A 16,184-nucleotide genomic window follows, 5' to 3' on the forward strand; every position below is an offset into this window, starting at 1 on the left:
CCATTATTGGTCCCGACACAGCTCCGGAGTTAAGTTCTTGCACTTGAGACTAGAGTACACTGTCAGAGGGGGGCTGTCCAAGTTGAGTGGGAAAGAGTTACTCATGCTGGCCAGTGTGCAGGTGAACTCGTGTAAAGCTAAACTCGTCCAAGCTTTATGTGTAGACACTCACTCTGGGAACCAAGCACGCTCTCTGAGATGGCATTTTACTCTATGGGACCCCCCGCCCCCTAGGCCCCCAGCCTTCCACCCTCCCCATTCGCTTGTAAAAGTGCTTTAATAATTGTCACGCCGGTTTTGACGTGAGCCATGTTTTTCCAACTTGCGAGATTGGCAGTCGTCCCTCGCCTGCGCTTTTATTGGACCAATTACAGCTAGCCAAGGTTCACGTGAACACAACATTTGTTTCATGGGGACTTGAGTGGAGATTCCAGGTGATTACACGCACTACATTTTGCTTCGGGTTGCGGCCAAGTTTTCTGACTGACCTGGTTGGCGTGTGTACCCACTCCACTTCCTGGCATTGAAATCTGTGACCTTTGTCACAGGTTGCGTGTTGCACCTCGCTAATGATGCTCAGTAAAAATTATTCACAAAACACCACTTACCCACCCAGGGCAATTAAGTCGGCAGTTATTTAATTGACACAATTTCCTTAAAAATACATACACAATAACAAAGTATTATTGTTGTAAATGTTAAATCATTTCTTTAAAAATTGTCTCCTTCGCGGTTGCACTGCCATCTATGCTCATCAGTGTGGTCTACTGATTAGTCGAGTGGGTTATCAACTCCTTCAATCAGAACGAAGATCCCAGTTGGCACGGAAAGTGTCCCCGAATGGAAATGTTAGCATTTACTTCAATCTTTATTTAGTGTCAGCCCCCCCAAAATTACCACCAGGACATAACTGGGGTGGGGGGCTATCCACTGGACGATCTGCCGAACTCGCCAAGGACTTACATTTCAGACTATGACCGCTGAAGATAAAAAAGACATTATTTCTGTGAATGCTTACATTATAAGTGTAAAAATAAGTTTCATTTGAATTTATGCGTCCAGGGGCGGATCTTTGAGCTGATATAAACCTGCTTGTCCACATTAACAAATCACTAATTGTGGAAATCAATCACTCAATCTTTGAAGATTCTGTTACGGTTGAGTACACACACACATCCCGACATGGATCCCTGAATAGTTTCTTGATTAAGTCCTAGTTACAATTTTTTGGGGGGGGTCGCAGATTTTGTCACAAACACCTTATGAGAGGTACTATTTGAAGAAAGCAGTGGGGTTGTAGTAGTACCAGTGCGTAAGAAGATAAGAAAGCGCACACTCAAGTTGTTGTTAATGTTGTGTAACTTTTTTCAGAGATTGACGTGACCTCACTGACAAAGATTCTTTGATTTTCACATTTATCATCTTTATTATTTCTTGATGAGATTATATCCAAAATTCCATTGGACCAGTGTAATTTTCTCGTGACCTTCCTTATCTTTTTTTTTTGCCTGGAATCAAGAGTCACAAGTTTGAAACTGCTGTATTCTGCCTGTGGTAATTCTGTGCTCAAAGGAATTTCTTGTTCAATCTGTCGAGAGCTTACGTTGGGGTGTTAACCTCACTTACTCCTCTGGCAGGAAGTCTCGAACGAAAGTGGTGTTTAGAGTACGGAGATGGGGTAATGTCTTCCAACCACAGGTTGACGTTTGCAAGTGGCAGAAGGCGGCTAACAGGATTGGATGTGCAGATTAAAACATGAGGGTGGTGTGTGTGTGTGTGTGTTTTCATTCATTCATTCATTCATTCATTAATTCATTCATTCATTCATTCTCTTTAGTTTGTCCAATTATCTATATTATTTATATAGCAGCCTTTGTAAAACACAACTTTCCTTATCCCATAATTTTTCCGTGATTTATTTGAACTATTTTGAATAATTGAAAGATAAAGCATGGTGAAACAGTGGAGCAACTGGTTGGACCCCTGGCCTCACATTTCTGAGGTCCAGGGTTCAACTCCTGGCCCCGCCTGTGTAGAGTTTGCATGTTCTGCCTGTGGTTGTGTGGATTTTCCCCGGGCACTTTGGTTTCCTCCCACATCCCAAAACATGCATTCATTGGGGACTCTTAGTTGGCCTTAGGTGTGAATCCTTTTGTTTCTTTGTGCCCTACGATTTGGCTGGCAACCAGTTCAGAGTGCATGCTCCCTCCTACCCGATGATAGCTGGGACAGGCGCCAGCACCACTGTGACCCTTGTGAGGATAAGTTACTTGGAAAATGAAAGAATAAATAAATTCCAGATAAATCATCACATCTGCACCCAAAATAAACACGGGGTCACTAGAAAAAAAAATGTGATGATTTCTGCTTACTGATGAGAAATTCTATTCTGAGGATGAGGATGCACGATTCAAAGCATTTATAGGTGACACGCATTTTCATGATAACCTACTTCCCAAGTGCATAATTTGAACATTTATTTTACAAGCGACAATCTCTCACGTCATACTGTAAGGGATCCACGCCGAGCAGCGTAATCAAGAACATGGGGGAGAGGTAGAGCAAGACCGAGCAAAATACTTCTGAGATATGGTGAAGTGTAGCTATGAACAAGTGGTTCAGATCACTGCATGGCATCATTGGGATCTCAGTTCAAGTCCTCGCCTGGCAGAAGAATGAGGCCAAAATTAAACAAAACATGAACTCCATCAAGTGTTGACAGAGACATGAACTTGGAGCATTCACCTCAATCTCACTCTGGAGCTATGACTGTTGTGTCCTCGATGAAGACATCTTAACTGAGCCGTGAGCGCTAGGTTTCCTACTGTCCCAATGTGTTCCACGTGCATGCAACTTTTGTTCGCTCTTTTTCGTTCTAAGCCATCCAAGAGCATCTTCTGAATATCAGGAATGATCATAAATGTCTTCACAATTCCCAATGCGGAACTGCAAGAAGGAAAAGCAGAGTCCAACATGATTGAATAGTTTGTCTCGACACACACACAATGTAGTCGCTCACTGAGCTGGAAACATCAAAACACTTAAATCACACACACACAGGGATGATTAAATATTGACAAGAGTTGATGCGGCCTACTCGAGGTCAGACAAAATTTTAGACAATACAGTTGGCTGCCTGCTACATCCCATTTACACACACACACACACACACACACTGCATGTATATAGAGTATTACAGACACACACGAACACACCATAAAACTCGCATGCACATGCTGCAGCATACAGCAGCTGAGACTCAGCTGGGGCAGAAGTGTGGAATGAGGCGGAAGACCGAGGACCGAGGATGAGCGAGGATGAGCAGTTTGTCGAGCACGCCGTGCCGAGGATCAGCAACGTTGCCCTGATTGAGCAGCTGGCGGTGAGTGTCACCCCTCCATCCCGTCCATAGGAGAGATAACTGGGGCAGTCGTCAGACTGGGGGAGCTGGCCGATAATCAGGTTGCCCTCCGGCCAGGGCAAATTTACAACCACCTACTGTACGTTGGGCCAGAAATGAACCGTTGCGGGTTGGAGGGTTAAGATGTGTGTGTGTCTGTGTATTTCTACAGTACTTCAAGCTATTTGATTTCCATCGTGCACTGTGTGAAAAATGAACAATATCTCTGTGCCATATTTAGGTCACTTGCAGATGAGCTGTGTTGCAGCTAATTATGCACTACATTCTGAGTTGTTCCATATCTCGACAAGGCTGCACGGATTAGAGAACCCGGCTGCCATCTGTGCACGTTGACCTGAAGTTTGGACCGTGACCAACATTTTGGCAGAATGTTGAAAAAAAAAAATCTCTTTTTTTCTAATCTTCATGTTTCAAATCTTTTTGTACGAGCAGAGTTTAGTGGATTGCAGTATCGCAATATACGTAACAGACCTAAGTCTCTGCTGAGCCCTGAGAAGCCATATATCTTTGTCTACGTTACATTAACGGGAACTGAACAGTCACTAATGGCTCAGGAAGAGAGAGTGAACGCGATAAACAGCTAGAAATTAACGAGGCTTGCGATGTACGATTGAATCTTTACATCCTATTTCAGCGTCTCATCCCCAAAAAACCTCCTCAGAACCCTCCACCCAGCTCGCAACTCTAACCTCCTCACATATTCAGACAACAACACACAGAGTCTGGATTTCCATGCAGCAACAAACATCACAAACATTGACATCAAAGCTGATGTCGTATTTCTCCAGAGTCCGGATAAAAAAATAAGCTTTGTCGAGCCTCCAGAGCCATTTTCATCTTGCTTTTACTGACAGCCCAATGAAAGTTTTACGCACACTAAAGGTGTAAGTGACTGCAGATATTTATGTCCTCCATGTGCTTTTTGGCAAGTAGGCCTACTTTTCATCATCTTCCGTTGCCTCAAACTTGCAAAATTAAAGCACTTGATGGGTCTATATGGAATGGGTCTATCATGCTTATCCTTTGGCATCAACTATCTTCATCTAAATGATATTAAAGGTTATTTGAGAAGTTTATATTTCATATTTCCCCCCCACAACCAATACCAGGTGTTGTAAAAGCATTAAAGTTTGAATATGAAATCTGCCATAAATTATATGTGGTTGAGTGACAACGTGTTAATGCAGAAAATTATTAATTTCATCTGAGTAAGGTAACATTACTGAAACATATACAATAGTCCTCCTTTTTTAAACTACTGCAAGTTAAAAGTATCTTGAGGATTATTTTGCAATCTGCTACCTCATTGAACTTTATGCAAATATCCCCCAGCTGCAAGCTGCACCACCCTGCTGCTTCCCTACATGTGCGAACACACACACACACACACACACACACGTACGCACCCACGTGTTCATACACACGCATATACACGCGCCCTTGGGACAGTCATGGGAGGGCCATAAAAAGGATGCCGAGATGATTAATTAACTCTGCCCTGGTTTTGATAGCGCCTTATTGGCTTTAAACACACTGTCTTTCTGCTTTAGAGCTTTGCATAGATTAGCTCTCGGCCCAACACACGGGCCCACTTCCCAAATATTGAGGCCATGTTGTTTGTAGTGCCATAGTGGATTTGCTCAACATTGCTTGTTAAAGCGTCAGTTTTGGAGGACGGTGTTTGTTTCATGCGGAAGACGTTACTGTTTCAAATGATTGTTGCCCTCAGCTGTGATTTCAATTACTTTATGATGACTGTGCAGCTCACCTGTCATCTTCCATGTGATCATACAGAAATGAGCAAATGATTCAAATACATCCATTTCGTCAGGTTTGAGTGTGAGTAGGTCACGTGCAATCGTGAAATGTGCACTATGGGCGAAAATACGTACGTGTAGGACAGAGATTCCCTGTGAGCATCCCTGGGGCTTGGAGCTCACTATATTTGCGTCTGTGTCCCCTCCAGCTGTCCCTGTGGTGGCCCTGACTGGCCGTCCCTGGGGGTTGTGTACTTTTTCATTGGTGACAGCTTCAAAGGGCCATTCTCACAATACGTACACTTCTCTTCTCACCTCTGCACGACGGGGAAGGTCTGCCTTTCAGGCGCACATTGGGAGTACTTAATTGTGCCCAGGAAATCACCTGCCCGCGTTGCTGTAGGATGTGTCATACAGTGCACATTTGCATGTTTTTGATTGAGCTTGTGCAGACTTGGCCCGTCTTGCACATTTTAGGAAAATTGTTATAATCCTGTCTGGCCTGTTTTAAAGGGGTTATTTTCATAGCAGGAGCCACTCCCTCAATTTCTTGCTAAAGTGCTTTTATGCTAAGCAGTTGAACTGAGGCAACATTGGTTTTGACATCTGTCTTGACTCAAAGTGTGCCACCTCTGTCATCGAACAAAGTGTTGGAGAGAACACGGTTTTCTCCCTTCATGGTCACTAATCTCCTGCTTTTCCAGTTTGTTGCAGGTAAGAATTCATTTTTTCCCCCATTTTGTTTTTAAAATTTAAACCTTACAGCAATAATCATTAACGTGGCGGCAGCGAATCATTCAACAAAATCAGCAATGACTCTAAATAGTAATTTGATTATTACAGGAAAATTCATGTAGGTGCGGCTTGATCTTAGGGCCATGCTACCCTGTTAACGCCCGATCTCGTCAGATCTTGGAAGCTAAGCGAGTTTGGCTCTGGTTAGTACTTGAATGGGTGACTGCCTGGGAATACCAGGTGCTGTAAGCTTCTCTCTCCGGCTAAATGCAGAGGGGTTGCGTCAGGAAGGGCATCCGGCGTAAAAACCGTGCCAAACAAATATGCGTTCATCCAAGATGACACACTGTGGTGACCCCTAATGGGACAAGCCGAAAGGAAAAGAAGAAGATGTCGGTGCGGCTTGTCAGTAAATGTAAAGTTTCAACAGGGCCAAATCACATGGCTTTACCGTACTGTAAATCACACAGGTCTTAATAGGAGATGTACTTCAATAATTAACAGCATCACATATTTAAACAGTATCAGGCAGGAGCAGTGTTACAAGTAGGAGTCTTATTAGTCGAACTATAATTATCAGTAGCTTTGACGTAACTCCGCTGTTTTCATTATCAAATAGCTTTTCAGTCGTGAGGCTACTTTCAATGGTCACAGCAGTGTAGCGTTCACAAAACCTCCAAAAGCTTTCCCACTCAGTTCGAAACCTTGTATTCATCGCTTCTCTTTGACGTCACACTACTTACCTTTTCCCATTCTAATGGCCACCCTAGACAGTATATAAATAGACAACCACAAATTGATGTCAGATGCAAGGAACAAAACCAGAGGAGGTGACACAGGTACGTATCTCGTCAATTGCCATGACGATACCAACAAAATGTATGGTAAAACTTACAAGTCTGTCCTGGCCATTTTTGTTTTTGTTTTTGCACCAATAGAATAATACTTTCTGTGTATGTATGTGCGTGTGTGTAGTCTGCATATTGGCTCAAGATCCAAGAAAACAATCAATACCATTCAGCATTTGTTGAAATGGGCTTTATGGAGTCAGTTTCAGAGGACACGACATGAGCTGCGTGCCCGTCATGATTATAACTCATGTTTATGGTGATGTGCTCGTGGCACTCAATAATTTCCTGCCGCGCTCGCTTGCTGCGGCCCGATGTCAGAACCATGATTAGGATTTTATGAGGCGGGCTGGGCCCCAGGTGAACATTTTGAATGAGTTGGGAGGGGCGGGGGGAATGCTGTGTGTGGGATGGGGTGATGTTCAGCGACTGATTGTATGGAGTCAATGGTCAATGGCTGTCTTTTTACATGACCACAGGCAGCGGTCACTGAGGGACAATTTTGAGGACCCAAGGGGTATCGAGCTGCGGCCCAACATCCATCTGGTACTCCAGCTGGAACTGCCAGTGAACTTCTATGCATCAAATATCCACAGATATCTTTATTTCTGTCGCCTCTTTGCATAAAGACAAGGTAGTGAGGGTTTTGTTTTGTTTTAGGGGGGACTAAATTAATTAATCAATGAGACCTCTACACCTCTATCAACAGAATACATAGCTCTTCTCTAGCGCAGAAGACCATCCTTACAGTATGTTCCGAGCATGTTTCCCGGCTCACCATGGCGTGAATGGCGTGCATGTTTGGCGGAATCCATAAATAATACACACCATGTGGTCGATGCAACTTGTGACCTACAAGTGAACAATGCAGAATGGCCCAGTGTGTGATGCACAATGCCATGGCAAACAGCTCATGCTGAAGGTAATGCTTTCAGGGGTAGAGGGCATCTGATGGGTGAGCTATTGTAAACCCTTAGAAAGAAGCGACCACCTCTCTTCAATCAGCCCGTTGGCCATTGCCGCTTGAGAAATAGCTTCCAGAGGCTTCAGAGAATGGGAGAGTAAATCGCTAGAAGGGCCTGGTGGTGGGAGGTCAATGAGGGGGTTGTCCCAGATAAAAGGGTTAGCTGAGTAAACATGTAGTAATGATAGAACAGTGTTGTTATTGTAAGCGCAAATAGCTGCCCTAAGCAAAGGAAATTTAGGTCCTTCTGTTGCAACATTTTCCCACAACAGTGGCGAACTTACCTGATTGTGATGCTCTACAATATTCAAGAAAAAGTGACACTTTGAAACATAAATGATATTCCGAATCAGGTTCCTTTGCTCGAAGTGGGTTATTTAATCGAGTAAGGATTTTTGAAAAAAAAAATGTTATTTGACGCGTCAGTGAAAAATGTGATTTATTGCCAAGTCGAAAAGAAGTCCACTGATGTCATTCGTTTGAAAGGGTTAATGAGAACCAGTGCTGATGTCAAATTCCTCAACAGTATGCATCTGGAAACATTAAAAATGGCTTAGCTGCTAAAAATAAACCTGCGTGTGAGACGATAACAAGGATTTACTGCCATTAATAGTGGAAATACAGCACGTTTCTGGCTCTGGATTCACTTTGGAATTCCAAAACTGCCATCTAAGTAAGCTGCTGAATTACTGCAACCTTTGTATAAAGACAGGATATTGTATGCGCTGTGCACGTTGGGAACGCTACACAGACGGCAAAACAAAAAGACGTTGCCAAACATAGACCAAAGGTTGTAAACAAAAGCGTGTATTCTTCAACACGGACAGCTCACTGAAGATGGTGTCAGACCTGGGGTCTAGAGGAAGAATGGATTTACAACAGCCACGTGTGCATTGTTGTTCTGGGTTTTCTCTCCATTCAAGTTCAAAACTTTTGGCCCAGGCCTCCGCACACCTGGAGGGTGCAGCATCCTCCACAGTTGGAGAAAAATAGATAAGAAATAATTTGTGATGCCGGGATTAATCACTGCAATCTATCTTGTTGTGTGGCTCAGAGGTCAGCACAACCCATCTCTTTCTTGCTGATTTATTTATTTATTTATTTTTTAAAATCTCACAACTGTTGCGTCTACAGATTCGTCAGCCAGGATAGGGAGTATAATAATCTTAAATAGCACAGGTGATGACAGCTGCGCGACACTGCATTTTTTCCCCACTAACCTTTTCAAGGTTTTGGCTACTTATACAGGCACCCTGATTCCAAGGCAAGGAGTTGTGTAAAGTAGGAGAGGACGTGAATGTTCTTGAGCAGCCGCACCATCTGCCCGACACCTGGGTCGACGGGCTTGGTGCTTAAATGGGCTGAGACAATCAATCAAATTTAGGAGGGAAAAGAAGCAGGCTACGATAAAGCTCAGTTGGGAATTACCCTGCAAGAAGATATGCTTGGTGTTGTGATTGTTGCAGCAACTGCATTTCACCTTGGCTTGTAAAAATCGTTTGGCAGTACCCCCTGAGGCCTATCCAGCCATTTTGCGTAGCACTTAACCGCACGAGGGTCACGGGTGAGATGGTGCCAAGGCCGGATGACTTTGGTTGAGAGACAGCGTGCATCCTGGGTTGGTCACCAGCCAATCGCAGAGCACTTGACAATGAGCCGTTCACATTCATGTCAAAGGACAAACTAAAGTCTTCATTGAATTTACCATGCATGCAAGATGGCGTAACCAGCAATAACTAAAGTAAGCATGGGGAGAACATACCAACTTCACACAGGAAGTCAGAACACAGATTAGAACCCTCAACGTTAGAAATATGACGCTATTGTTCTAATCACATCACATCATCCCCCAATCTGACCTGGTTGATGAGGTGTGGCGTCTTCTGGTCAAAAGCTAAAAAGAAGCTCTCTTGACCACTTGCGAAAAAGCAATCATCTGTTTGCCATCACTCAGCTCAGTCTGCCCTTTTCACTTTTGTCTTCCACTCCTTTCCAAGCCATGACTGGAATGCTGAGATGGCGTCTAGTTTGGGCCCAAGCAGAAGTCAGCATTCTCTTGTCTTTGCTCTCGGACCAGTTTTCTCTTTGTACCAGGAGCCAGCCTCACCTCGGCAACCTCTGAACTCCTTGCCCCTTCCAGCTCCCTGATTCCATTTCATTTCTTTCATCACCACCCCCCCGTCCCAAATTCTCCCTGTATGACTACACCTGGCAGAATATAAGACCCCGCATGGTCATTAAACCCAGGCTTTTAATACTCTTGTCCTCTTCCACAGAGAGATTGGTTCCACACATATTTTTGAAGGAAACACATAAATACAGACCATACTATCCTGAGTAAATTGAGCCATTACTCCAAGTCAAAGAAGAAATAGCACAGGTGTTTCTAACAACCCCATTTGAAGTGTGGCTTTGTTAACACAATTCGCAACACCGTACTGTTTCTGTTACCAGCTGCTTTGAATCATTTCAATCAACATTTAATGATAAGCAGTTTCCAAGTGTAGCAGTGCCCATCTTATAAGAAAGCCACGGTTTATGTGCACTTCCACTCAGCTCTTTTTTTCCATATTTCACATATGCGGTTTGCACCGTGAACAGTTTTGCCACTGTTCCCTCCAGGCATGAATAGGATGCTCTGTGCGACTCAAAGAGCCCGATAAAGACTCAAACACAGGGGGAGCTATTTTGTGCACTGCCGGTGGCTCATGTTTGGAAAGATAATCCGCCAACGATTCTTGATGTTGGTGAGTTGTTGATGTTTCGCCTGAGCACGGCCAAAGGTGCTGGCAGAGTCGGGACATCAGATAGCCCAAACTCACTGAAAATGATGAACAGGGTCGTTTTTGTCTCTCAGGAAATCTGTATTGGCTGAAACCATGGCATTTGGGCTGGATAAGCAGGAAAAAAAATGTCCAATGAACTGAAAACATTTATTCACTGCATGTCTGCAGCTGAATAAGGCGACTTTGTGAAACTACTGATTGAACTTCCGACCTACAATTAAAGCAATATGGCTTTCAAATTATGAAAACTAAGCTTTAAAAAAAGAAAACAAAACCGATTTATGATGGACCTCTGGCTAGGGCGTCTGCCTCACAGTTCTGTGTGGATTTTGTTCAGACATTCGGGTTTCCTCCCCAACCCCAAAACATGCCCCCAGGTGTGATTGTGAGTGCAAATGGTTTTTTGTTTCTGTGAGACCTTTGATTGGCTGGCAACCCGTTCAGAGTGTACTCACCCCTCCTGTACGAAGATAGCTGGCATATTCTCCAGCACTCCTGGGACCCTTGTGAGGATAAGTGGCTTCAATAATGGATGGATATATTATTATTATTAGTAGTAGTAGCAGTAAACAGAGACAAAAGGGTAGATGTTTGTTCAAATAATCCTATCTCTGTTGTCAATGTGTCTGTCAAACCAGATTTTATCTGCAAGAAATAAAGGTTGCATAAAAGTTAATGTGACAACAATTTAAAAAATAATAAATAAAAATCCCATGAGCACAATTATTCCAAGTCTAATAAATCATTTGTTAATAGGTGCACAGATTTGAGTTCATTGATTTCACATTGAAAAACATTTACACTTTGGTAGAAGACCACTCTTATTCAAAATCATCTTGTCCATTGTGAATGTTTGATTTTTTTTGTTTTCTTTAATTGCAGACAGCAGAGACATTTTCTTGTTTGTCATCCAAACACACAAAAACAGATATATGCATTCTATTGGCTGGACCGCTGACTTGCCCAAGCATTTTCTTTGTTAAAGCAGCAATTTATGGTTTTTGGTGTTGCAATCCCAGAGCTCAGAAATATCCCAGTGAGGCGAGGCAGGCAGGGTTGTAGGGTGAGAGAGGAGAAGTTGAAACTTTGTCTTTAGTCTGATCTGCTGTTTTATTTGTACACAAATGGACAAAATACGTGATACCCATCTGTTAAATAAGGAAAGAAAAATCCAGTGTTTATGAAAATAACTTGAAATTGTCAAAACTGAATAAAAAGCATTGTAAATGAAAGGTATGCAATTGTTTTTTTCTGGAAGTTAATTGAAATTGGATCACACAAAATTAATAATAGTCATAATAATAATACCTAATGCCACTGTCCTGAAAAATAATAATAGTAATGTCATATTCTGATGGTCACTTATAGTGTAGTGGTACACACGCTTGACTTTGATGTGGGCAGCGTGGGGTCGATTCCTGCGCAGTGATGGTGTCGATATCTGCCCTGTGACTGACTGATGACCAGTTCAGGAATGTAGCCCGCCTTTTTCCTGAAGCTAGCCGGGATAGGCTCTAGCTTTCCTGTGACCCTTGTGAGGATAAGCGGCTTGATAATGGATGGATAGATATTGGGATGCCCACTTTTTGCAGATTGTCACTCAATCAATTTCTTCTTCGGTGTCAATTTCTTCAAATTTTAATAACACTTGAGCACCTGTCGACAATATTAAGGCTTACTTCTCTTGGACCAACTGTTCCATCCATCTCCGTTTTTAGGCTTACCTTCTCCAGACTAAATGTTTCAAATCCTTCCATACATGAGCAATACGATTTCAAAAAAGAGCTTATTAGAGGAGTCACATTTTTTTTGTCTCGTGTGGGTGTTTTTTACCTCTCTGTTTTAGTTCATTATCTTGTCCAATGACGCGGGTAGCCGAGACCAAGGTTTATGACACTGGACAACACATTTTTCTCCAGAATGTCTTGCTGGTTTTGAGGTGTCATTGTACCCTGCACAGATTCAAGGCACCTTGCGGTGAAATCAGAAAAGCAAATCTGATTAAAGGACATTCGCCTAGAAGCTTTATGGCTTGTCATTATGTAAAAAGTTTTTCTTTAAGTAATGTTTGCTTGCTTTTTCTCACAAGTTTATCAACAGTTTTGGGAAACTATGAATTCAGCAATAGCGTTAAAATTCATAAATTCATGTGAGGTGCAACCATGCAGTGTAGTTTTATCTAGGTGCTTGTTTTGGGTCAAAAGCATTCGGGTTCAAAAAGCATGTGAAGTTTTGAAAATTACCTGGATTTCTCCAAAATTTGAACATTGACTCTTCCTTACTTTAGATATGCAGAACAGCTTGGCTCTGATCTATATCACAATGTCTGCTAAAGTGTAGAAGCTTGGGGTGGCTAAGAATTCATACCGACATCACGTCCTTCGATACTTTCCCAACAACACCATATATCGATATCAATACTGGCGGACAAGAACGGATCTTTGGCCTCGAGACCCATGCGTGAGTTTGATTGTGATGTTGAATGTCTATTTGCTCCTGTCAGTTTCTCTTGTCCTGTAAAAGAGTTCAACCAGTGAGGATATAACACTTTGTACTGCAAATGCTTTTAAATCTCCGCTTTAAATGCCCTCTGCATGGCAACAAGCACAGGCATTCCTGGCATTCCTACATGTGAGCTGAGGGGTGTTCTAGCACCCTGTCATTAGGAACGCCAGCCCAATGACAACACTGACTGTCTCAGGCAGCCTTACTTCATATTTGATGTACCCTCAAATTTTTGCCAACATGGGCCTTGTGCTGCAGTCGAAATGAATATGGGATTGTGTTGCTAATGGGATAAATGCTTGAGTAAATATTACTTGTTCTATTTCTGACCCATTGTTTGATTCAACAATAAAGTCAACTTTTTTGACATCTAAAAGAGGACTGGAAATTGTGGGCCAATGCTGGTACCCAAAATTACCGTAGCTACCATTTTTACAGATAGACTGGATTTATGCCATGTTGCATTACTCGGCAGAGCTGTGATCACCTCACATGTGAGACTTACTGTAATAGAACTTCATGTTGAGTTAGAGTACTCACATGCTTTTTCCACTTGAGTTATTTCCAGTTGACAATGCATCCCTCTGAGGAAGCAGAGGTTTTTCTGGAGTTTGACACTTGGCCACCTTTTTGGTGGAAGCAAAGTGAAGTGGACACAGTCCCTTTGTCTGTGATGTGCTGATCTTGCTGCTGTTTGATGATTATGGTTAGGATGGACATCTCATCCATCCATTTTCTGAACTGTTTATTATCACTGGAGTTGTGGGTTGTGGGTGAGCTGTAGTCTATCCCAGCTGACTTTAGGCGAGAGGCAGGGTACACCCAGAACTGCTCGCCAACCAATTATAGAGCATACTGTATATAGGCAAACAAACTTTCACACAAACATTCAAATGTCCGGATATTTTAATTTAGTCTTCAAGTATTCCATTTTAAGTAAATTCCATTTCTAACTCTTCTTATATACCCTTGACAGGAATACATGGATTCCAACCAATGCATTGATGAGCTTCTCAACCAGCTTGAGGAGGAGCGTCGCAGCATTCGGAGGTAAGACCTTCGTGAGACTTTAGGGCAGATGTTTTACAAATGAGGGATGTGAGCAGCTGCTTGCAATCCATTTCCAGTCAGAGGCAGCAGAACAATGTTGTTTGATTTTGAGCCCAAGACAAGCTTTGCATCACATCTCTCTCAAAAAGACATGTTTTGTGTCTGACAACAATGGGTGGGGGAGGAAAGGTCTGAGTCCAGTGTTGGGTTGGCTGGGGGCATTTCTCATGGACAGGATTTTCCAAAATAATAGGGCTCCAGCACTGATGGAGATGCCAACCTAATGACCTTGTAACCTCTGTACTTCTAGATCTTCTTTCCAAAGACAAGTGAGAAATTGTTTTGAAACTTCACCCTGTTATGAATGAACCTTCTCTCCATCTCAATGGAGCTGTATTCTTTTGGCTCAAAATAATTTTTCCCCTGAGTGGGCAGAGAAAGGCTTGGGGAGAGGGGTCTTGGGGTGTGTGGATGGAAGGGGGTGGAAGGTGGATGACCACTGGCCAGCCCCTTTACTAGGCGAGCCCACCCCTCAATAAAGGAAAAGGATACGTAAAGGAATGACTCTTTTGTCCATGCCGTCCGCACCCCTATTAAGACACAAGAGGGTCATCCTTGGTGACCTAAATGGCTCTTAGTATAGCCACGATGTCCTCACAAGGTCCTGATGTGTCTTTTTAGATTGGGCGTGAACTTTGTGACTGTCTTAGTTCGCACTGCAACTTAATCATATCTTTCCCTGAAATCCCCTGTGTCGTGACAAGTCAGACAATGAGTATAACATGCAGCCAAAAGGCCTGATCGGGTTTCAGCTATAGACTTGAGAGACCTGATGCGAGGGAACCTTAGCCCCGATAATCTATACATTGATTCCCACTCTGTTTCTTGATATGCGGCTCATTTTCTTTAATTAACCTTTGTATTTTTCCTACAGATACCCCATAAGTGTGGAAGTTTAAAGATCCTTTCCCCTTCAGTGTTTAATGTCAAAATGGCTGCATTTATTCAACAAGGATTTTACAAATTTGCATGGTCATGAAAAAAAAAAACAAAAAAAAACACACTCCCATGAGGCAGCAACTCGTGGTGTGGTAGACATCTCCCACTGGACCCTAATGGGGCCCATCAATCCGTCATGCCCTTACATTCCTCTGTCCTCTACTTCATGACCTTATGACCCGGTGCATTCATGTCATTCATTGTACCGTATTATAGGATACTTTCACACTAGTGGCATACACAGACTGGACAATTATGGCTTCTTTTTAACGCCGGGTATTTATAAGAGGCTTTGTGGCTGCAAGATTGCAGATTCAAGCAAAGGTTTTCAGTATTCGGCTGAAAAATAATAATTGAAAGCCTCTGTATTCACTGTGTGACGAGCCAGCTGTGAAATTGTCAGCATTAAAAATTGATGCACAGTTGGATGGGGTCAGTTCTCCCTGCACTTGTCTATTCAATATGAGGACATTTCTGACAAAGTCAGATGGTCAAACTCAGCATTTGTCCTTTTTTGACATCTCATGTTCATTTTTATAATTTTCTCTGACAACAACAATGTTCATTGCGAGAATGAAATGTGCTTGGATGGAGAACATTCATGATTATTGGGCAAAGGGAAGTTAACATTATATTTATGACAAGCTGCTGTGTAATTCTCTGTGTGGATTAAGGTACTTTCTAACTATTTACCACTCTTGTGCTGTGGTGGTTAGGGGTCATGATTCTTCAGAATTCACACACCTTTTGGAAGCCAGTGAGGATACCAAGGAGGTCTACTCTTAGGCTGACCCTAGCCAAAAATCATATCTGTGGCTCAATAACCATTTCCATGTTCATAGAGAGAACATAGATCTGTATTAATCTAAGTAAATTTTGGTAATGAAAGAGTTAAATGTAGGAATTTTCCTGCCGTTACATGTAATATTCTACATGTAATTGTTTATAACCACCTCTTCCTTAAGTAGTGAAAAACAATCCTCATAAAAATGACCTTGAATGAGACAGCTAGGGGATGCCTTTTGAAGACAATGTCCGTGAAGAGCATGAATGTTTAACATAGCAGGAGCTCCAAACTGGGAAACAGCTTTACTTTGTCGGACCTTCCTGATGTTACTA

The 16,184-nt window shown here is 42.6% G+C and overlaps 1 protein-coding gene and 1 pseudogene across 1 annotated transcript in view; both read left to right on the plus strand.

Annotated features, from left to right (window-relative positions):
- Positions 1 to 16,184, plus strand: part of LOC133506120 (nck-associated protein 5-like) — a 91,703-nt gene that overhangs the window by 9,030 nt on the left and 66,489 nt on the right. Inside the window, exon 3 of the mRNA XM_061829916.1 lies at positions 13,993 to 14,066. Within this exon, the coding sequence (XP_061685900.1) occupies positions 13,993 to 14,066 (74 nt within the window). The remainder of the gene's footprint in view (positions 1 to 13,992; positions 14,067 to 16,184) is intronic.
- LOC133497386 (5S ribosomal RNA) lies at positions 6,047 to 6,165 on the plus strand (annotated as a pseudogene).

This window comes from Syngnathoides biaculeatus, chromosome 2, assembly GCF_019802595.1.
Source record: "Syngnathoides biaculeatus isolate LvHL_M chromosome 2, ASM1980259v1, whole genome shotgun sequence".
In the NCBI taxonomy this organism is placed as follows: Eukaryota; Metazoa; Chordata; class Actinopteri; order Syngnathiformes; family Syngnathidae; genus Syngnathoides; species Syngnathoides biaculeatus.